This window comes from Patella vulgata, chromosome 1 (genome assembly GCF_932274485.2).
Source record: "Patella vulgata chromosome 1, xgPatVulg1.2, whole genome shotgun sequence".
Lineage (NCBI taxonomy): Eukaryota > Metazoa > Mollusca > Gastropoda > Patellidae > Patella > Patella vulgata.
In genome coordinates, this window is record NC_065879.2 from 63,489,534 (window position 1) to 63,513,534 (window position 24,001).

The window sequence follows — 24,001 nt, forward strand, 5'->3', positions numbered from 1 at the left end:
GGGACGAAACTGGAGGACCCGGAGAAAACCCACGAGGTTGGACATGCCAGTCGACTCAATGATAGACTTTATGATACAGCGCGCGCACGCTAACCATTCAGCCATCCAGCATTCAATGTAAACGATATTATGTATCATTACTTTAAAAACAAAACGCATATTTAATGGACTGGAACTATTTCCATAAATGTTATTAGTCATTTCACAGGAAATTGAATTTTATTTATCTGTTGATCTGCATATTTCATAACAAATATTCTTCATCGTGGTGAATTCACATTCTATACATTACATTTTAATCTAAATTTCATTTGCTCTTTTTTGCATACGTGGCATGCTCAGTTCCCCCAGAAAATCTTACATAATTAGACGGTTGCACACGCGTTTTCCCGTTATTTCAGCCCGTGAGTGAGGCAACTTGAAAATGCTCCAATATAGCCTTATTTATGTGGATTTGCAACCGAAATCCCACTCAACTAATCAATCAGGCTCTTGTAGCTGAATTCACCGGACACCCGAAATTTGACTTCCCGAAAATACAAATTGACAAAACAAGTAACGATGATGCCCGAAAAAAATGTCGCACTAAGCAGAATGTCCCCAGACCAACTGTCACCGGGTACTTTGTTTTACTGGTTGGAAAGCAAACTATACCCCCCCCCCACACACACACACACACACACTTGCGCACACCACCATCACCAAACACACACCATGATGTACCTAATAATGTATTATAAGGTCCATGCACACTCACACACACACGCCCATGTAAATAAGATACGCGCAGAAAAGTGAATAGGCCAATATTTGATGAAAAATAAGTCATTATAAATTGGAGGTTAAAATAATAATTGGTATTTTTGAACAATTATTTGGGTTACTCGCTAATATCAAGATTAGTATTGAAAGTGTTGAGCATATCCTAGACCTGACAACAAACCATACGAGGACAGCAAAATAGCTTACCCACTCCTCTTCGCTTTGCAAATTAATGGAGGCGCTGAAACAAATTTTATTTTGCGTTCTTGCTCGGGCGAAATAGACACCCCAATCATTCTCCTCGCAAACAGTGATCCAAATATACACATTTTGATTGATAATGAAACGGGCAAAGGTAGAAAATATCGCGGAAGGTGACTTACATCAGTAGATGACACTAGGAGAAAGATTATCTGGGTGAAAAAATAACAGACCTTTCTTTATTACCAACTTGCCGTAGTGGTCTTTTGCTACATGGCTGAGATGAAGATTTACATGTAAATTGGTATCTGAAGCATATCCAAATATACTATTCAAAAAAAGTAGGGGATATTTGATTTTTAAGTGTTATTAAAGTCACCTAATGAAACTGACGAAGAAACAAATGACAAAATGAAATGAAGTTCACATTCATCGATTTATTCCAAATGATCGTTAGACTAAGTAAGGCACAGACTGACCATTATAAGGGTAAAATGATACCCGGGGTCAAACAGCAAAGTTACCACAGCATCACAACCAAAGTGGGTTTTTTTATCTCCAACTCTCTTGAAAAGTACCATTATGATTTAATATATTCAATGACGAAATAGGTACTGAACGAGAAAGCTAACGAGAAACCACTTTTAAGGTCAACCTTGAACCAAATGATGCCTGTCCACAAAAAAACCCCCACATGTTACCCCCCCTCTCCCCCTACAGGCACCTACACCGGCGCCCAATCCAACACAATGGGAATCTTCTAAACATATTTATAAACATAGTCATCATTTAAATCGACGTGAACTCATTTCCCGCCAATTTTACGCCCCCCCCCCCCACACGCACACCTGCAACCACCCGTCCCACCTCGCCACAAATCAAAACAATTGTCGAGTGGCATCATAAACACTTATTTAGAGATGGGCAGTCCTAGAAATGTATGTTTTATTAATATACAGCATGATGATTATTTATGTCAACATAATCACATTTTCCCCCAATTGTAGACATTGGACCCCCCATATCTCGAAAACGACCCCCTCAAACGCCTGATCAAAACCTAGAATCGGAATCTACGCAAAAAAACTAGCTAGAAAAACTTGGTCTCATAAATTCAAAGCTCGGGTGGGGATTCCCCCTTCAGCCACCGGGCTATATTGGGTAATTCGACATGCCCTCATTTACACTGTATTACATATAATCCCGTGGTGGTTAGATTTATATTCTTCTTTGTCTCATCCGTACCTTGATTAGCTAGTAACCGTGACTTAATAATATACTGAGCCAAAATGAAAACGCACCATTTTAATATATGGATAAATCACGATTTTTTAGCGCAGACATGGGAGACGAAACGATATGTCAAGCTTGAGGGCATGAGAACCAAGTTTTTTTTTGATAAGGTTTGGATGGTTCCATCGCACGTTAACCGGCAACATATATTAGATTGCCTGTTGAAAGCTTCCAGTACTGCTGCTATTGAGAGGTGTTCACATGAAATCGTCATTGTGTCAGGAACATGATTGTTTACATTGTTACAGGTTGTATTATTGTGTCTATATAATCAATTAGTCTAGGTTAAAATAAAATTGATAATAATGAGATTAATATCAACGGAATTGTAAGTAACAAATTTGCTGGACTGTAAATATTTCTGCAAGATAAAAATATTTTTTATACATTATCGACTTGAAAGAGATAAGTGGTCGGTTTTATGGTGATTTTCCCACACATTGTACACTAGTTTTACTTCTGATTTAACAGCAATATTTTATTTCGCATTATGCAGTGTCATGAAGCATTTAGAGAGAGAGAGAAATGGGGTTTAACGCCCACTCGACACAAACTAGGTCATTTCGGGACTAACATATGGTTTAATTTTATTTCAATAATTCGCTTGCGCATAGGGGTCTTTAGCAGTGGGACGAAACTGGAGGACCCGGAGAAAACCCACGAGGTTGGACATGCCAGTCGACTCAATGACAGACTTTATGATACAGCGCGCGCACGCTAACCATTCAGCCACCCAGCATTCAATGTAAACGATATTATGTATCATTACTTTAAAAACAAAACGCATATTTAATGGACTGGAACTATTTCCATAAATGTTATTAGTCATTTCACAGGAAATTGAATTTTATTTATCTGTTGATCTGCATATTTCATAACAAATATTCTTCATCGTGGTGAATTCACATTCTATACATTACATTTTAATCTAAATTTCATTTGCTCTTTTTTGCATACGTGGCATGCTCAGTTCCCCCAGAAAATCTTACATAATTAGACGGTTGCACACGCGTTTTCCCGTTATTTCAGCCCGTGAGTGAGGCAACTTGAAAATGCTCCAATATAGCCTTATTTATGTGGATTTGCAACCGAAATCCCACTCAACTAATCAATCAGGCTCTTGTAGCTGAATTCACCGGACACCCGAAATTTGACTTCCCGAAAATACAAATTGACAAAACAAGTAACGATGATGCCCGAAAAAAATGTCGCACTAAGCAGAATGTCCCCAGACCAACTGTCACCGGGTACTTTGTTTTACTGGTTGGAAAGCAAACTATACCCCCCCCCCCCACACACACACACACACACTTGCGCACACCACCATCACCAAACACACACCATGATGTACCTAATAATGTATTATAAGGTCCATGCACACTCACACACACACGCCCATGTAAATAAGATACGCGCAGAAAAGTGAATAGGCCAATATTTGATGAAAAATAAGTCATTATAAATTGGAGGTTAAAATAATAATTGGTATTTTTGAACAATTATTTGGGTTACTCGCTAATAAATAAGCTGAAGGAAGTCCCGTGTGCATTTACGTGTCGCCTCAATTTGAATCATAAAAGGGAGGGGTGAAAATCAAGATGGCGTCCAAAATGGCCACTATACCAAGGTTTTATTGACCAAACAATCCATTAAAACAAACCACTAGTTGTATAACACATGACATCTTTGTAAAATCCAAGACGACCACCAATTACCTGAGATTAACTTTAGCAAACGTATGGTTTAACTTAAGTCATCTTCCAACTACAAACATGTTTTTAATTTTAGATTAAATATCAGTTGGTGTGTAATTATGTTACTAAGGTGTTTTAAGCCAATATCAAGCGGCACGTCGAATTACCCAATAACACCCAATAACTCCCAAATAACACCCAATAACTCCAAAATGCTGGATTTGGAAACAGAAAATAACAATTTATTTGAATACGTGTCTGGTTTGTGCCAAAATCTGAGTTTCACGCTCATTTGCGTGAAACGGGATAACTCGTGTATGTGATTTGTGTTGATAAGAACATAATGTATGCATTGTATGCATTCGTTGTAATGTCGTGTAGTTATGAAGTGGCTTTGATCTGAAATTGGTGTTCTGACATTCGAACCAAATCACTACTCGAATATTCGGCGAATATCAAGATAATATTAGAATAGTATTCGAATAGCTGATACAAAAATACGAGAACACGGAACATTAATTAAATGAATACGTAGGCCCACTATTTCTCAACCATCTATAATACGATAACCACATAAAGATTCTTATTTAGAAAGTTTCTGCCACCAAGAGGATTTATATAAGATTTAGATAAAGAGTCTGCCGTCCTTTCCATAATAGTTTACAAATAGATAATGGAAAATAAATATGAAAATTTCGGTCAACTTATTCTATGATGAGCGAAGTTATGAGTAGTTTTGACAAGAAATAGCCTGTTATGTCCGACGATTGTCGATTGGCAGTTCATATTGTCGATTGTCAAGTACCATTGCCACGACAATAAACGAAGTCTCCATTGTCAGTCCTTCAATTGACCGTCGCCGTGAGTGGTGCAATATTATCGCTTAACTTAAATCTGGCGGCGCAATATCTAAGCCACCCAATGTCCCAGAGAGTTGATTATGGACTTGTCATGGAGCCAGAAAAAAGACCCGCAATGGGCAGATTTAACTCCTGCACAATACACGCCTCATTAAACATGTCTTCTGGGATGCCCCACTGGTGGCAGGGATCCCTATATAAAACTTTGCTAATTTAGCAACTTCACTTGTCATAACATAACATGTTATTGTCTGCGATATCACCTCGGTGGACGCGGACGTAAAATACAACTAACTCACACACACAGCAACTTCTGGAAATCAATGCTCATTCGAATAATGTAACCGCTGATGATTAGTTCACAGGTTTTAACCTGGATCAACACATGGAACCTTGCAAAGGTCTGTGAACTAACGGCTTAAGCCTATATCTGTGATTATAATGCAATCCAGAGCAGGAAAAAATCCACAATGAACAGCTTCTACTAAATTAGTTATTCCTATAAGAGGAACTGGCTAATATAAATCAAATTTAATTCTTTCCGAATATTCCAACATCAGACTAGTATTCGATTTGCGGAGTTCTGCGATCGAATATTCGAATACAGGGGCAGAACACTATTTGTAATGACGTTGATCAAAGGTCACTTGGTAAATCTGATTATATTCACTTCAGTAGTTATTAGATATCCCATTTGTATAGATATTAAATACAGTATTATATAATTTGTCAGATTCTAAATGCAACACTCAAGATGGTCGAAAAAAGATTTTAACCGCATTAATGACATTTAAAAATACACATGACACAATTCTGTGTAAGAAGTGAGCGACGTATCGGTATTATCAAGCGAATGTATTTTTACCATTGTCGTTGCATAGAATTGTGTCAAGTGCATATAAAGTTGAAGAGGGTTATTTCGTCAAAACGATTCTTGACCAAATGACAAATACTCCAAAAAGCTGAAATATTCGTTTATTATTTACGCCCTGGTGCAAACACTAATCGCCGCTCGCATTCTGTGACTGAAACCAACTGCCCATGGCCGCAACTTGATAAGCTCACTGGAAACCACGGGGTTGTTCTAGTGTCCAACGTATTTTAATACTTTATATTTTGCTTGGAATAAGATACGGCCAAAGCAAAAAAGAATCTGTGTTTCGGTTATTTGGTCACAAAATAAGGTCGGTCGGTCGACGATCTTGCGGTGATAAGATTGGTTACTAACTGAACTAATATTAATCTTTTAGTAACCTAAATCAATTCTCGCATTCTATAGCCTTTTTAATATCATTTTACATACAGTTCAGTTATTATTATTTATCTAACTTTTAAAGTTACTGACAGTTGTTAGCATTTCTAAATAGTATTTCCAGTTTGATTACTGAGTGAGGTTTTGGAAAATATAAAAAAAATGCCGATTCGGAATATTGGAGATACCGAAATTTCAGTGTCTGCAAGGCAGATTTATACGATCTGGGAAATGAGAAACAAAAGATTAGGGTGGGAGACTTACTCTCAAAAACAGGGTCGGTCGGGTTGCCGTAAATACAAGGAGTGGGGTGGTAATATATCGACAATCTGTTGGAAGAAAACAAAGGCTATGTATTTACTGGTCACAGCTTTATCTCTATGTCTATATCATGTATTGAGATAGTAGTGTAAGGTAATAAATCGATTTATGTTGAAATCTTCCCAGTGTGTTATAATATACACTTATACAATAACATGTACAGGTGACAGCTGCTGATATACTGAGTGTTGAAGATAAATAGATCATTCTGCCATTTGTATGGTTTACTTGGTAGAAGTTGATCAGTGATCACAGGATGCTATCTATTTTGTGTTTGGGTGTTTTGTTTGCGGCTACTGATGGTAATGCCGATCTCGCTGCACCTGTGAAGATAGATGTATATTACGAGACATTGTGCCCAGATTCAAAAAATGTTCTTCTAACTCAGCTCAGGCCCACCTACCATACGTTGAAAGATATTGTGGAAATCAGTTTGGTACCTTACGGAAAAGCTACAGTAATTTCCTTTGCAGTTATTATAGTTTCAAACGCCAACATTTTAATGTGGTAGTATATTGCCCTTACCCTGTCCGCCCGTCCATACTATTTTGTTAACGTAGATAAATTTTAATACGTTGTTCAGGTGGATAAACAGAAGAATTCTATCGAATATCAATAATTTCTCATGTCGGAGTTATGCACTTTCAATTACGAAACTATGTTAACGCAATAATCGGAGGAAATTATGAAATCATCGATGATTTCTGACGATAATTCTCAGAAATGTATCCCTTAAAGATACATTATGGGAGATTTTTATAGATAGTTGGCCATTCTTGCTATAACAGTTCAAAAGTAGATGATGAAAGAAGAATATATTGAAAATTTCAGTCAAATTACTTTATTCTGAACATAGTTATCATCGTTGTAATATTTGCCTAGAAATGGTAGCGAAATGCGTCTTCACCTTGGCCGACCGTTTGATTGACAGGCGTTAACTCCACCTACATATCTCGATTATCAAGTAAAGTTTTCAATGGCACACGGAAACGCTTTACAGTAACCTGATGAAAATACGTCAGTTAGACCGAGGCTAAATGATAGAGTGTACTTAGCGAGGCCGCTGTAAAGCGTTTCGGTATGCCTTTGAAAACTTTACTTGATAATCGAGATATGTAGGTGGAGTTAACGCCTGTCAATCAAACGATCAGCGAAGGTGAAGACACAATTCGCTACCATTTCTAGGCAAATATTACAACGATGATAACTATGTTCAGAATAAAGTAATTTGACTGAATTTTTCAATATATTCTTCTTTCATCATCTTCTTTAGAACTGTTATAGCAAGAATGGCCAACTATCTATAAAAATCTCCCATAATGTATCTTTAATCAATTAGTGAAATCCTATTTAAATCCGAGCTGTAGTCGAGCCATCCGTGGGTCTACAGAGTTGATTTTGGGCTTGTTGTTTAAATAAAGATCTAATTTATAATTTCTATAACATCTGAAGCCTGAATTAACACTTGCAATAATCAGATTTAGCTCTTGCATAATGCATGTTTAATTAAGAAACCGTGTCAACGCTCCGGAGGCAACAATAATTATCACCGGTTTCCAGCATGGTTTCACGTTATTAGTGCTTCAAAAAGAAGGCCCGACAAGAGTCAACGTTTAGTTGTTCGGATGGGCGAAAAGCTAAGGCCCAGGATACACGCGGGTGTGCACGTAAAAGAACATTTATCGCGGGATAGTATCTGCATTGGTTAAATTAAAGATACAATTTGGGCGATTTCTAAATGATGTTATATATTACAGGAACCATATGAATGTTATTATTACAGGAACCATATGAATGTTATTATTACAGGAAAGAAAATGGGAGGTTGGGTGGCCGAATGGTTAGCGCGTGTGCGTTGTATCACAAGGTCTGTCATTGAGTCAACTGGCGTGGCTTCGATTCCACGGTTGTATGTGACAAGGAGTAGGGTCGCCTGTCCTACCTCGTGGGTTTTCTCCGGGTCAGTTTGCCCCACTACTAAAGACCGGGGAAATAATATTAAATCATGTATTCGTCCTGAAATGACCCTAATTGTGTCGAGTGGACGTTAAAACCCATATTTTTCTCTCTCTCTACAGGAAAAACAAGAAACAGATGGTTCCTACACATTCACCTGTCAACATGGTAGTAAAGAATGTTACGGTAACGTCATACAAGTACGTCAGGGTTTTTTATAGTTTTTAAATATTGCTTGCCTGGTGCTAATTAATATTTGCTTTATCCCGTTGAGTGGAACAGGGTCAGCTGAAATGATAAATTTAGAATATTTTGATGCTTTGTACGTGATCAAATTTTAACAATGTACAGTTTATTTTTAATTGATTTGAGAGCTACGTTGGCTGGCTAAAAAATGATAGATCAATTGGATTGAAACAACAAGTACAATCATTGAATGAATCATAGACATAAGAACTGCAACGGTGGTGTTATTATTGTCTTCGTACCAGCCCATCTTGTGAACCTACCAATTGAAATCACCAGTCCCCGAGTTGACAAAGCATTCTCAGACTTAAGTTAAGAATTTACTCAAAACTGTTTGCCTTATTCTAACTAAAATATAGCTCTTTATAAAACTATTGTTGTCTTAATGTATCAAATACCTCAAAAAGAAACTATGTGCCAAGTTTTGTGTTTTTGGATCAAAGATATTTCTCATAAACAGTGATTGAAAGTTGAGTAAATTCTTAACTTACGTTGAGAATGCTTTGTGAACTCGGGGCCCGAAATAGACAAAACTGGCTGTATGGTCCTGGAACTGAATATGGTTCTGTAGGAAAGTTTGAGTACAAATTTCACACAAGATATCTGTTATCAACCTAGAATTGGATGTTTACCAAATTATAACTCCATAACTTTTATATAACAATCTGCCACTCATTCACTCATTTTGATTTAAGTGCATATTAGACAATGACTTCTGTACAATGTGTGCATCTAATAATTAGCCAAAGATATTAATTAATTCAATATAATTCTATAATTAATTTAAAGATAAAAAATTCTAACAATCTTGCTACAATGTACAGCATCTTAAACTAAATGGTAGGTTATTCCATAAAACAGGGACTTGAAAACTAAAAGAGCGCTGACCATAAGAGACTAGTTAAACAGTTTTAAGCTTTAAGCTGATGTGCGTAATGTTCGACCGGGTGTATAAAGTTCTAAAAGATCTTCTTTCACTATAATTACAGTATATGAATATTGTATTTTAGGCGTGTGCTATTAAACATATAAATGATTTTGATGTGTACTCGCAATTTATTTACTGTATGGAAGAAGTCATATTTACGGATGGTCCTGAAAAGGCTGCTCGTGATGTAAGTTGATGTTATTCTACAGGTTACTCGTTTTGTTTCCTGGCGGTACAATTACAACTAAATGATGTGCCATTTGTTCTTCTGTTTCCAGGCAGTACAATTACAACTAAATGATGTGCCATTTGTTCTTCTGTTTCCAGGCAGTACAAATACAACTAAATGATGCGCCATAATTAAGAATTATGATTAATGTTGACAGAGTTATTGTCCTTGCTTCAAAAATAAATTTCTCAATTTTTGCAGATATGACGGCGATTGACCGATTGGGATGAAACTTTCTGTTCAAAATGCTTGTAAAGAAGCAAACAAGAATTATTTCAGGGCGTTATATTAACTAGCGTTACATGGGATGGTGATAGGCAGGTGTGTGGGTAATGGTGTTATTGCATGTCGTTGCGTCATAAGGGTGTGGGAAGCAATCGTATTAGCAGATAGCGAGACGTTTTTGACTGAACTGGGCACTGGTGATATATATTGCTGTATAATACAGATATGCCCTATTATTTTATTGCTGGAGTTTTACTGAATCTCCTCACTGCTAAAAGCAAATTGATCTTTTAACATGTAAACTACCAATATTTGAATACCCTTGTCGATCCTTGTACAAGAAGACCATCTGTGGGTGTATGCTGTAGTGTGGTTGGACATCTGCTTCCAGAATCCGACATTTGTATTAAATAACCACTCAGTATAATGTAACACATACTTTAACCTGGTTTCTAGTATTATGTCGACCAATCAGTATCTAGAACACATATTTTAACCAGTTTTTATTTTATCGCAGTGTTCTGTCAATCAATCACTGCCCATAGATGATATTTTGACCTGTGCCAAAGGAAACGAAGGAATGATGTTACAACATGCATCAAGTATACAACAAGGCTCATTAGACCCAAAGTTGGATTGGGTCCCGTGGGTTGTTATAAACAATGTGAGTACTCCGTGGTATCCCTTGGTTTAGGATTACTGCTGTGTTTGTTATTTTTTATACGCCCACATTTTTATGAGGACGTATTATTCCGTCGCCACTGTCCACCAGAACTTCCGTCCGTCCGTCCGTCTGTCCGTCCGTCGACAATTTGTTTCTGGACACTCCACAGGACCATAACTTAATGGATTATGGCAGCTCATTGTACGAAACATCACGTTTTTAGCTTGTGGATACTCTGGAGGTCACAATTATTATCCGATCTTGATGAAACTTGAAATGTATTTTTATAACCCAAAGATCTTGGTTCCTTTCAATATTCGCACATATCCTAGACTGTATCTTTCTGAATTATGGCCCCTGATTGTACAAAAAATCGTGTTTTTTAGCTTGTGGATTCCCAAGAGATCACAATTCTTATCCGATTTTAAAAACCGTTCAAATATATCACCATTTTACCATAATGAAGGTTGAAATGAAACTGTCGGACAAAATTGCCGCTCTTTGCACGCAAATTGTGTAAAAGTATGTAATACGAAGGTTGTGGACCCTCTAGAGGTCACAATTTTATCCGGTATTGATGAAACTTAAATATATATTTATATCCCAACGATCTCTGCGCATTTTAGACCATAACTTCCTGGACTATGGCCCCTGATTGTACGAAAAATCGCCTTTGTTTTTAGCGTGTTCTCTATCCATTTCATGCAAAATGTGGGCTTATCTTGCCTGGCAAGTGGCTACCGCTGGTTTTCTTGGGCGGGGGGGGGGGGGGGTGACCGAATGGTCTAATGCATGGGCTTTAGATCATAAGGTCTGTCATTGAGTCAAGTGACGTGGTTTCGATTTTCAGCTTGTGTGTGACAAGGATCTCCTGTCCACCCTCGTGTGTTTTCTCCGGGTCGTTCGGTTTCCTTCCACTGCTAAAGACCCTTACACGCAAGCAAATTATTGAATCATGTTAGTCCAGAAATGAACTAGTTTGTGTTGAGTGGACGTTTAACCCTATAGAGTATGTGGTTAAAATCAATTGTTTTAATAGTTTATGAATTAAAAAAACACACTTTTTTGCAGAATTTATGAAATGTATTCTAATGAAATATATTCTAAAAATATTAATTGTATGTCGTACAGGTACATACAGAAAGGATAAAAAAATTATCTGCAAAAAATCTATTTGGATTGGTGTGTCAGACCTATCAGGTGAGGAATGAAAATGTCTAATAGGGACATTGTATTTTCATATACAACTGGCGACAGTTTTATCTTTGATGTGAATAGAAGTTATATCTCATATCAACCTGTCATGACGTCATCATAGGTTGATATTTTCGGTTCATAATCATATCAACCTGATATGATGTTGATGATCGAAATAATTTTTTATTCTTTTGACCATTAAAGGGGCTTTATGGGAGATTGATCCACTATGAGGGGCCACAGTGGCTAAGACGCTGGCTCGCCAGCCCGGAGGTCGTTCGGATGTTGGCAGTTGGAATTCGATATAAGAGTAGACCGTAGCGCCGCTTCCCGGGCAAAATTTCCCTCATAGCACACTGTATGGCGTATGCCTGTGTTCATTAGCCAAGTTCGGAACAGAACAGTAGGACGTTAAACCCCATTTCATTTCATTTGATCTTCTCAACCGAGTCCTGGATCTGACTACTATGGTTCTGTAGAAAAGTTTGAGTTGGGATAAAAAAAAATTGTATAATGTTTAGTAGGTGTCTTAGTCAGTATTTTGGACTTGGGTGGATACTCACCACGTGGTAGGTTAATCCCCAAATGACGTCATCAAAGATGGCCACCGACGTTATTTCAATTTTACTATACGTCCACATTCATAATGCCGACGTATTTTATGCCGTAGCCCCTGTGTGTGTGTGTGGAGGGGGCGGGGCGGGAGGTGGGTGTCTGTAGGTCGCCTACAGGCCGTAATTCTTAACAGATGCTTTTGAAACTTTGCATAGTTATTCCTTATACCCTAAAGATGGCCCCTATTCAGTCATATTCTTGAATCTTTACATACTTATTCCTTATACCCTAAGGATGATCCCTATTGTTTTTTGTCCGACCCCCAGGGGCAAAGCCACGCCCATTTTTTGTATTTGTTTGTCTTCTACAGGCCGCATTTCTTAACGTATCATCTTGAAACTTTGCATACTTATTCTTTGTACCCTAAGGAAACATACCACTGCAAGAAGGTGTAGAGCTTGCAAATTCTCTAATGTTCTAATTGGTTCAAGCATGAGTTCTAATTTCTGTCTGAAATCATTGTCTTCATAAAATATTTTTCAGGGAACCAAACCAGAAGCTTGTAAGCTGAAACCTATAGGTGTTTAGAGAAGATAGTTTTATTAAAACTTGTATCTCTATTTGTTTTGTTTCATTTCCTGGTTCGTAGGCTTGCTGATCTGCATACCATAAATCTGTCATTTATCATCTATGCAAACGCCAGATCTTTGTTGGATTTATACAGAGAGAGAGAGAGAGAGAGAGAGAGAGAGAGAGAGAGAGATGGGTTTTAATGGCCACTCGACACTAGCTAGTACAGGCGACCCAACTCCTTGTCACGTACAAGGTGGGGTGGGGGTGGAAACACGCCACCTGACCCAATGACAACCCTCATGATTTAAAGTGTAAATGTAATTCGTCGACCAACCTCAGATGTTGCCAAAAATACTGCTTAAGAAGACACCTGGCCCTTGCTACGATAGCTGAGTAATACAGGTTTCCTGAATCGGAAGTGACGAACGCCAAAGGAAAACACGAGTCGTCTCTCTATATAACTGACTGATGTGACGAGTGATAACGGATATACGGGCGAATTTCTGCTCACATTCCTTCGAAGACCAAAAGTTGTTATATGGGACTGTTATATGTTGCCGCTGAATGGTTAAAGACTCGTATTACAGGTGTATCATTTTTTGGTTTATCAAGTTTTGGAAGGTTGGATAATGTGGCGTTGATGAACTTGTTTACCATAATAACCGTTGTGTTAGATGGAGACGTCTTTTAGGTGTTGTACTTCCAGGTTGAGGGATTCGGGGTTACAAATGCTTTTGGCTCTATTAGTTAAACATACATTATGCAAGAGCTAAATCTGCCTATTGCTGTTCTTTCTTTAAGCCTGAAATATTATCTAAATTATTAATTAGACATTAATTAACTTATCCAGACCATAATCAACTCTCGATGTCATCGCTAGCCTGCGATGTTTATTGGATTAGGTTCCGATTTGCTGTTCGACTTCCAATCATGATTTAATCATAAAATGGATAATCGAGACTATGTTTTTTATCGTACCGACTTTAGTAATAATGATCGGGGCTAGGCCTAAAATTCAATCGCTAAAATCTCAGTTCAGAGTGGATCAATTTGACTCAAATTGTCAGTAAATTCCCTTTACACTATCTAGTTTTTAGCTATTATAGTCCGATTTATCTAATCTCCCATAATGTACCATAATGCGTTTTATGCATTTGGGTGATTAGATTTGTAGTAGATGTTCTGGTCCATGTGTGTTGGTTTCCTGTAAACTGAGGTTGTGACATTGGAGTTCGCTCTTCTTACCATTAGGGCCTACATTAGGCCTAAGAAATGGGAGGCTGCTGTTGGTTTCATTCTCCATTGTGAACTTCATTCTTGGATGTTGGTTAATTTTGTTCAAGTGATTCAGGGGGACGACAGTATCATCTTCTTTTTGTAACATGACGAAGGTGTTATCCATCTTTCTGAACCAGAAAAAAGGTTGAAAAAGAGCGGTTAAAGTAACTTCTTCTGGTGACATCATGTAGATTTCGGAAATGAGCGGGGATAAATGACTTTCCATATAGGTAAACCATTGATCTGTGAAATAATATGTGGATTTCAGGCATTGCTTGATCAAAGAAATAATGATAGAAAGTTGTCGAAAACGGGTTTCAAGATATCTCAAATCAAGGCTTCTTCTCTTGGCACATTAGTGAGTAGGTCGACAATGCCGTATGGGAGCAATTCATTGGAGTCCTTAATGAAAATATCACACCATCTGGAAGATCCTGGAAAATCATGAGTATGACGAATCCTACAGATTGTATATATTTTTGTTAAACAGAATGGACGTCTTGAGCTTTTAGGGTCAACTAAATCAGCTTCCTTCTCTGAGAGCCGCGTCATATAAAACCCGCACTAATCCGTGGACGTTTAACGAAAAAAATTAATGTTGAATTAATTCATCTCTGATGGGGTAAAGGGGGGATCTACTTAAGCAGAGTTTTTGATGTCATCTGAGGATGTTATTTGTAGGCTAAAGTTGACTTAAATCGTCAGTTTTGGCCATTTCACCCTTGCGACCGTTATGTCGTCCTTATTCGAGAGGGGGGGGGGTTAACGTCCACTCGACACAGACTAGGTCATTTCGGGACTAACACATTGTTCAATTTTATTTAAAAAATTCGCTTGCGCGTAGGGGTCTTTAGCAATGGGAGGAAACAAGAGGACCCGGAGAAAACCAACGAGGTTGGACAGGCGATCCTACTCCTTGTCATGTACAACCGGGGAATCGAAACCATGACAGCTGACTCAATTACAGAACATATGGTACAGCGCGCACGTGCTATCCAGCGTTATATAAAACCCGCACTAATCCGCGGACTAATAGTGAAACGTTTAACGTTGAATTAACTCATCTCTAGATGGGGGTAAAGGGGATGTTCTTAAGGGAGGAAGGAAGGGTCCGGGGTCTTCTTAAGCAGTGTTTTTGATATTTTGATGACATCTGGGGTTGGTAGATGTATGCACGATAGGTGATCGTTGTACGCAAACGTCGAATTAAACCGTTCTGTGTTTCTTCTCCGGGATAGAAGGGAATTTAGCGTTATTAAGTCTGTGGACCAATAATGAAACTTTTAACGAAAAAAATTAATGTTGTATGCTGAAGACGAATTTACTCATCTTTCAGAGTGGTAAAGGGAGTGTTTTGGAGGAAGGAAGGGTCGGGGGGGGGGGCTTCTAAAGCAGTGTTTTTGATTACATCTGAGGTTGGTTGACGTATGCATGGAAGTTGACCGTTGTACGCAATAGTCGAATTAAATCGTCATATTTGGTCATTTTACCCATTGTCCCCCTGTTTTGTCGTTCTTATCCGAGATAGAAGGGGATTTCGAGTTCTTAAATTAGTGATATGTTATAGTGGACCAATAGTGAAACTTTTAACGAAAAAATTAAATGTTGTAGAGGAAGTAACTCAGCTCCCGGGAGGGGCGGGGTGTACCTAAAGGGGATGTTCTTAGTTCTTAAGGGAGGAGGGAAGGGTCGGGGGGTCTTCTTAAGCAGTGTTTTTGATGACACCTGAGGTTGGTCGACGTATGCACGAAAGTTGATCGTTGCGTTGAACTCAAAAGTCAAAGTAAATCGTCATTTTTGGCCATTTCTCCCATTTCGCGTTCATAAGTTACTGTTATGTTCTAGTGGACCAACAGTGAAACTTTTAACGAAAAAATTAATGTTGTAGGCGGAAGTCGAATTAACCTATCTCTCAGGGTGGCAAAGGGGTGTTTTAGGGGAGAATGACGGGTCCGTGGGGGAATTAAACTCCAAATTTCGACGTTTTGTCGGACCACCCCACCCCATACCAGGGGAAAGTGACCCGCAACTTAAGAATCAAGGTTCAGCGTATCGGGCACCGCTGTCCACTCATCTAGCATAGTAGAAATTTTGTACACGATTTTCGAAACAACCTCAACCTAGCTCCCTTACTAATTGAAAATTATAAAGAACACATTTTTGGAATAATATTTACCAGTATGGAAACTGGCCGCAACAACGAGCTTTCCAACTTATATTTATTTTATAGAGCTACTCTTATATCCGTGTTACCCCAGGTAAGTTATTGTGTCTGAAATAAAAGGACAGGTTCTCTAATCGCTTTCTAACGGTACATAACCTCCATTATTTTCTCAAATATTTTTTAGGAAATCATATAACATATTTTTCTGGTCTGTCATTTTTTGCAATACTTAAGGCGCTGTTATTGTGGCTGATTAGTTTTTAAACCAGTTTAGTCTATCGATTGTACACCTTCAATAGTGAAAGGTTATATAGGTTGGTTGTATGTAACCTATACAGACAGGATATTTCAAAGGTAAGTTGAATACACTATTTTATACAAACAAATATATTAGCCGACAGCCGATTATTAATATTAGCTGATATAAAGGTGAATACCTTTTGATATAAAAGCCTTTTCTAGCACAAGGAAAACTAGGTCGTAAGTAAATTTTAATTTTATTAGTTGTGTCCGTGTGATGTAGTATTTGGGTAGATATTAATGTCAGTGTAATTTGATATAAAATTATGTTGGATATTAAAAGGTAATGTGGTTTATGTTGGAGATGATTACATTCAGTGTAATGTAATATAATATAATATGTTGATACAATTTTATGTGTAATTAAGTTTGCGATATGTTTGTGCCCAACCCCCACCGCCCACTCTTCCGAATTTTTTTTATAAGTTTTAAATGTGTGTTTCTCAATTTGAATGTTTTGATTAAATTTTTGTAAAAAAAAAACCCCATAATTTGATAGTAATTTAAATCTATTTGATTCTAAATTTTGTATTGATATTTTTACTTTATTATAGCAGGTGCAAGCTGTTTAGAAGTGGATTTCACGAATGTGTTGAGTTAGTCTGCTTCGATTCAACAGACAAACTGTAAACTTCCTCACAAGCCATAGGCAAAACTTCAACACATTCCATGGTGGATTGGTACAACAGATTGTAGATGTATGAAACCAAACACTGCGAATATGGGAAACGGTAACAATAAAACATTGCTAAGAGCATGCGAGTGTGGTGATTCTGGCAGTATTCTTTCGTTGTTGGAAAATGGAGCAAATGTTAATTATACTGATTCATATGGTAATACGCCACTGTTAACAGCCATTATCAATCATCGTACACATTGTGTAGATGTGTTACTGAATAATTTTATATCTCGGGCCAACCCTGAGAAAACCGAGAAGACGACTAAGGTCACCCCTTTAATGATGGCAGCAGGTAATTTAGAAATTGTCAAATTGCTGATAAACAGGGGGTGCCAATTAAATCAGACGAATAAGTTTAAGGATTCTGCGCTACACCATGCTGTTCGAATTCAAAACCCCGAAGTTGTTAAATTGCTTGTTTTATGTGGAATAGATGTTAATATCACTAACAAGTACGGTGAAACTGCACAACACATTGCTGTCGGTCTTGGCAATGCGGAGATATGTAACATTTTGTTAGCCAAGCAACAAAATTTCGATTCGTTCGATCAGACTCATCTCACACGTATGCTACAGTATGCTATAATGGTTAAAAACCGGGAGTGGGCTCTAACATTACTTCGACACGTCACTTCCTTAGACTCGTCGTTACTATCGATGGCTTATGATAATACAGACTATAAATTGGTGGAGAATTTACTACAGAATGGCTTTGACTTGACTCTCATGAATCCTGAAGCAATAACTATATTTTTTAAAAATGAAACGAGTGTGATAGAAAATAGCGCCAGGTGTGTAAACCACTTGTTTCAGTACGGTATAGTCCAAGCGTTTAGTGGTAGACATTTATTGACTGCAATTAGAGAACTGAATGGGCGCACTTACTTCCGTCTCAATGAAGGTTTGTGCAAATACGGATTTCTGTTTATGACCATACTTTACTGGTTGTACATGTTGAACCTGATAAATAATCAAGAGTTGCGCCGCCTCTCACAGTCACCTTTTTCAAGCGACCCGTTATTAAAACTTGCTTCAAATCCGATGCCACTTCTTTGTATAACCCGTAATGTGATTTGTGGATCATTAGGTCCACCTAACCAGTGGTATAGTGTGGGTTTGTTGCCCCTGCCTGATAAACTAAAATCATTTCTAAGATATGAAGATATCCTTAATGCAATGGGTGTAAATTTCCAAAGTAATCTTTAGACATTGCTAGATCTAACAGTTGCATACTACCTTATACAATAATATTTATATACTAAACACCATTTGTATTTCCAGCTAATTATAGACATTTGGTTTACAAGCGCTATATTCGCGAAATGTGGAGATTTGTAGCATTAAGATTACTACTGAAATGAAATAGGGTTTAACAACCTACTTTTGTGCACCGACAGTGGCGCTACGGCCTACTCTTATTTCGAATTCCAACTGTCAAGGGTTCTTCTACGCGCACTCCAGTGTGTACACGGGACCTCGGTCTTTCGTCCCATCCTTCACCTCTGACAAGGGGGGGGGGACCACGGAGGAACATTTCGAGGAAATTTCTCGGCCAACACCGGGCGCGAACACGAGACCTAATGGTAAGTGAGTCCAGTCGGAGCAGAACAGTAGGACGTTAAACCCTATTTAATTTCATCTTATTGGATCTGATTTGTTCTACCCAAGGTTCGGGTCTTCCTTAAAGGAAAGTGAACCTTGTGTAGTTATAATTTCCGTCAAAACAGTTGAATTTAACAGTGTTATATCGATTGGACAAAAAAAATATAAATACGCGTGGCATCTATAAGCCCGACTGGTGCAGAAAAGTAGGACGTCAACCCCCACTTGATTACATTGCTCCATATCAGTCTCGTAATTTGTAATATTTTACCAGGCTATGAATCCGTGTGAAAATTCGCGGAACATAACCATCAAAAATGTTAGGGGAAGAGGCGGACTTTTTGGAACATTGTACCCGAAACTATAGTCCGTTAAACGCTGTGGCTTTTTACCAGTGATATAAAGTTTCATGTAGCTGGACGGGACGAAGATAAACTGTTTTAATAATCGTTTCAAAACCTAATTTATACACCAAAATATATCTGGGATTTGACTTTCAAAATGCTGTTTCACTTCGACAATTCGATGAACTGGTCAGCCATTTTGAATTCATCTTTGTTACTTTCTTTCCCTCGATATGCTCACACCCATAAAACTCATTGTGTTTATTGTATCATTTCAGTGCTTTTGAATAAAGCTCTCAACATTAACTTGGTATTTCCTATTCTATATTTTTCAGCTGATCACAGTTGTTATAAATAGTAGTCCGGTATATATATAGTAACTTGTACATAGTACTAATATTAATAAGGTATATGATAAATGTCTCTGTCTATTGACAAAAGGTTATTTCAAATCGTGTCATGATTAATTGAAAAATAGATATATCTCAATGTTTAACCAAAGGACACATATAGACAGATTAAACGACCCTTTTTAAAACTCATATATCTTTGAAAGGATATGGAAAACGATATCTTAAGTATAACGATCTACGACATGCAATCCTAACGTTTATTGCAATTTTGTGGTATTGAAATATACCTCTCTAATTCAAATAGATCGATTCACTGATCATTTCATTCATGAGGTCTTTCAAGACAAATGATATCCACAAGTTAACTATTTTTGAAATGTTTATAACGACAAGGGTACAGCTAGCCAAATTGTTGACATACTTTGTAACATTTTAAAGGCATTCCAGTACACATTAGCCTATAAAATAAAACCTTCTTAAAGAATGGGCTGGTTGTAATTTTGCCCAGAGAGCGTCACTCAGTAATAATAGAACGGATATACTCCCTGGCTCACTTACCGGGCGGTGTTTTCCCCTTGTCCGTGGCTCACGAATCCCCTTGTTGACCTAGACGTACAGTTCCCCAAACTTTCCGGCGTTTTTCCCCTTGTCAATGGTGCAGGAATGGGCGGGGGGGGGGGCTGTGATGGACAGCGTGTAGTTATTCGGATGGGATAAAAAAAAACTGAGGTCCTGTGCACACGTTGTCCGTGGCTCACTAATCCCCTTGTTGATCTAGGAGGTGGGGGAGGGGGCTGTGATGGGCAGCGTGTAGTTATTCGGATGGGATATAAACTAAGGTCCAGTGCACACCTTGACGTGCACGTAAAAGAACTCTTGTCGGTTCGAATTCAAATAATAAAGGGGACCGTAATGTCGCTGTTTGGGCCAAATTCCCCCTATAGCATAATGTATGGTGTATTTACATCTTCATTATATCGATTGATACCGAACAGTTAGGCATTCAACTCCCATTTGATATTTTTTTCTCTTTATTACAGTATTATTTAGGTTTTGCCATAATAATCTATTTTAGTAAGTACATTACAAACATTTGTTAGGAATTTAGCCTCAAATCGAATATGAACTAAAGTTTTACAGATATATTAGCAGAAATACTGTTTTGGGATAATTTTTCGGGCAATGTATTTCAGTAATTTTTCGCGCACAAACATCAGAGAATTATGAATGAGACCATATATCATAGAAATATAATTGTGTAATTACATGTAATTAAAAATAATCAACCATCACCGCTTTGTGGAAAATTCGTTTTAGTTAATGATTCATTCATCCAGAAATCCCCCACCCCCTCCCCCAAGCCTCTTACCTGTTGTTCAATCCGGTTTTGTTGAATCAATTATTGTTGAAATTATTGTTTCCCTAACTCCAGTTATTGCCAACATTTTGCTTGGAACTCTCTGGATTTGTGTTCCAAGTGTTATAAGCTTTCCAAAAATGTATAGTATGTTTGTTTGGCTGCAGGTCTACTGACATATAAATATATTTGTACTTTCTTTATGAAACAGTCACATAATTATGATATATACACGTTATATATTCTTTTTCACCTATCACTTGTTGATAAATATATTTGTACTTTTTATGAAACAGTCACATATGGTATATACCCTTTATACATTCACAACAGAAATACAAGATAAATCATTTGATATATTTTGTGGATAAATCTCATATATTATAGCACACTTCATACGATAGTATGATAGCACATAATAGTAGATTTTGTTTTATCGTTGAATCACTTATATTATAGCACACTTAATATGATAGCACTAACATAATATTGTAGTAGTGTATATTTTCACATATAATTTGCATATGTATTTAATTAATAAGATTTTTCGTCACCCTGGGCTATAGCTGGTCCTTCAGCCGCAAAGTGAATTCCGTTTAGTTTTGGTGTTTTTAAGTAATTCATTATCAATATTAATGCAAAATATATGTAAATAGGAGGGACTTGCGGGCGAATTCTGATAATTTGAATGTGAATTCCGGTGTTTATATGTTTTCAATGTGAATTCCGGTGATTTTCGGTGTGTTTTTTAAAAGGTAATTCATTATTAATATTAATGCAAAATATATATGTAAATAGGTATAGTCCTTGCGAGCAAATTCCGGTGTTTATAAGTGAATTCCGGTGATTTAATTAGTCTAACCGGTTGTGAAACCCCCTCCAAGCTGTTCTGGGCCTTGTGTCTGGTTGTGGTTCCACAGTGATATTTAAAAACATCTCATTGTTTTAATTACTTTACAAGATACAAAAGTAACAAACAAAACGTATATTCCGTCAATATTTCTCCAATGAGCACATGGATAACTTCAGAGATTTTCCAATCCCGTGGATGTGATTAAAGATTCTTTTTCCCGCGTACTGTGTGATTGGATGATATATTTCGACGAAAAACATATTCAAACTAATTGATCTATCAAAAATTTGCTTCAAATCCCTCTCAAAACTTTATTTTCGTGGGGAGATACCACAAGCTATAAATAAACTGTTATTAGACGCAATGTCTGTCAGCTTAATTCATTGTTGGAAGTTTCATTTTTCAGAATGTATTTTTAATTACTTACTGTCCATTTATCATACATATTGAGGCCTAAGTAAATTCTTAATTATTGTCTGTCAACTTCTTTTTCCGCCGTTTAATTGCCTAAGTAAATTCTTAATTATTTTCTATCAACTTCTTTTTCCGCCGTTTAATTGAGTCTTTTGTACGTTGACACCCCTCAATGTTCCCAAAAACAGCCCAAGCATTTGATCAAGAAATAACAACCGCTTCCTCGGTCAGACTAGCACACAATAAGCTGGCAGACAACAGTCGGGGTGCCAGTTAGTGATACCCTGGCATTTTTTCCCATGGATATTTTTCGGGTAAAATTAGGTGTCTAAAATTTTATAAGAAATAACCACCGATAAATTCTTTCGGGACAATGTATCTTTAAATGAGTGGAGTACACTAATTAGGACCTTTCGATTATAGCTATGGATAATCGAGACTTTGTTAATTATCGTGACAGCGGTAACAATGACAATCGAGGTTACATAGATTTTAAAATAAGGTTTTCTCGGCTGAAATTTTCAGCACAATCCATTTATATCATCTAGTTTTTAACTATTATAGTCAGCTCTTTATCAAATCTTCCATAATGTATCTCTAAAAATACAAAACAAATGTGTAAAATATCTGAAGTGAGATGTTTTGCAATGTGAAATGCCATTCGTGTCGGCGTAATAGATGTTACTTTTTTATCTGAACTCTCTGTAAACTTGAATCATGACAATTAAGAAGAGGGTCTATTTTTCTATTAGGCAAAATCGGTTTAATATTTTTCGAGTTAGTCCCATTTTTGCCCAAACCTGTCCACACTTCCTGTCGGCAAAACCTCGGCTCCCCGAGGGCGCCGCTGTCAGGGCAAATTACCCCCCATAGGTAGCAAACTGTATAGTGTATGCCTGTCTTCTTTAACCAGGGGCTAAGCAAGAGATGCAATGGCGAGCTTTGCGTCATGGTTTTCAGTTTTTGCTCCCGCTCGAAAATGGCAAAAAAAAATCACGCGGTTGCAATGCATTTCACAACATTATAATCACCATCATAATGCTTAACCAGTGTCAAACATATACCATGGGTCAGATATGCTACACATCGACTCTAAAATGTTCCACACAGTCCAATATTACCCGGCGGCACAGGGAGGAGGAGCCCCCCACCCCCTTATAAATATTGTTTTGGGGGGCCCGGACGGGATCTTGTTCCTCGTGCAAACTCCTGGGTCACCACGCCACTGTAGGACGTTGAACCCCTTTTCTGAAAACCTTGTGAGCGATAGACACTAAAGTTCTTAACATATTTTTGGGTGTGAAAAATTGCGTTCATGAGAAGACGAACCCTTTCGATATTCAGCATATTCTGCGATCTTTCGTTCCTGAGGTATGCTCCTTAATCGAAAACCTTTTGAATGCGACAGAGGCTGATTTAAGACGAACCCTACTGATATTCAACGAGTTCATTTTTGGGGCATACCAGACTTGAACTTCTTGGGTTATGGCCCCTACCTTTTGCGCAAAAGGTGAAATATGTGCAAAGTGTGTATGATTTAAGGGGAACTTAAAATAATATATTAAGACACAAACGCTGTCGGATTTTAGTATGCATCGGACCTTCCGTTCCGGAGATAATAATGCCCCCTTTTCAAACAACTTTGTGAACGCCAGAGGCTATAGTCTTTAACAGATTGGATTCATGAGAGAACGAACATTT

The 24,001-nt window shown here is 37.6% G+C and overlaps 1 protein-coding gene and 1 long non-coding RNA gene across 3 annotated transcripts; both read left to right on the forward strand.

Moving 5' to 3' along the window:
- Window positions 1–6,541: 6,541 nt before the first annotated feature.
- On the forward strand, window positions 6,542–12,996 carry LOC126813981 (uncharacterized). The gene is made up of 6 exons (XR_007677298.2): window positions 6,542–6,840; window positions 8,462–8,539; window positions 9,596–9,700; window positions 10,485–10,631; window positions 11,763–11,831; window positions 12,927–12,996. It is a non-coding gene; the product is annotated as an uncharacterized LOC126813981 (long non-coding RNA).
- Window positions 12,997–16,740: 3,744 nt separating this feature from the next.
- On the forward strand, window positions 16,741–19,595 carry LOC126813757 (putative ankyrin repeat protein RF_0381). 2 transcript variants are annotated; one of them, XM_050539176.2, is made up of 2 exons: window positions 16,741–16,878; window positions 17,253–19,595. In XM_050539176.2, exon 2 carries the CDS (start codon window positions 17,399–17,401, stop codon window positions 18,581–18,583), a length of 1,185 nt encoding a protein of 394 aa, XP_050395133.1. In that variant the 5' UTR covers window positions 16,741–16,878; window positions 17,253–17,398; the 3' UTR covers window positions 18,584–19,595. The 2 variants fall into 2 exon arrangements, with proteins under 2 accessions (XP_050395133.1, XP_050395132.1); XM_050539175.2 differs by lacking the exon at window positions 16,741–16,878 and adding an exon at window positions 16,883–16,981.
- Window positions 19,596–24,001: the final 4,406 nt, after the last annotated feature.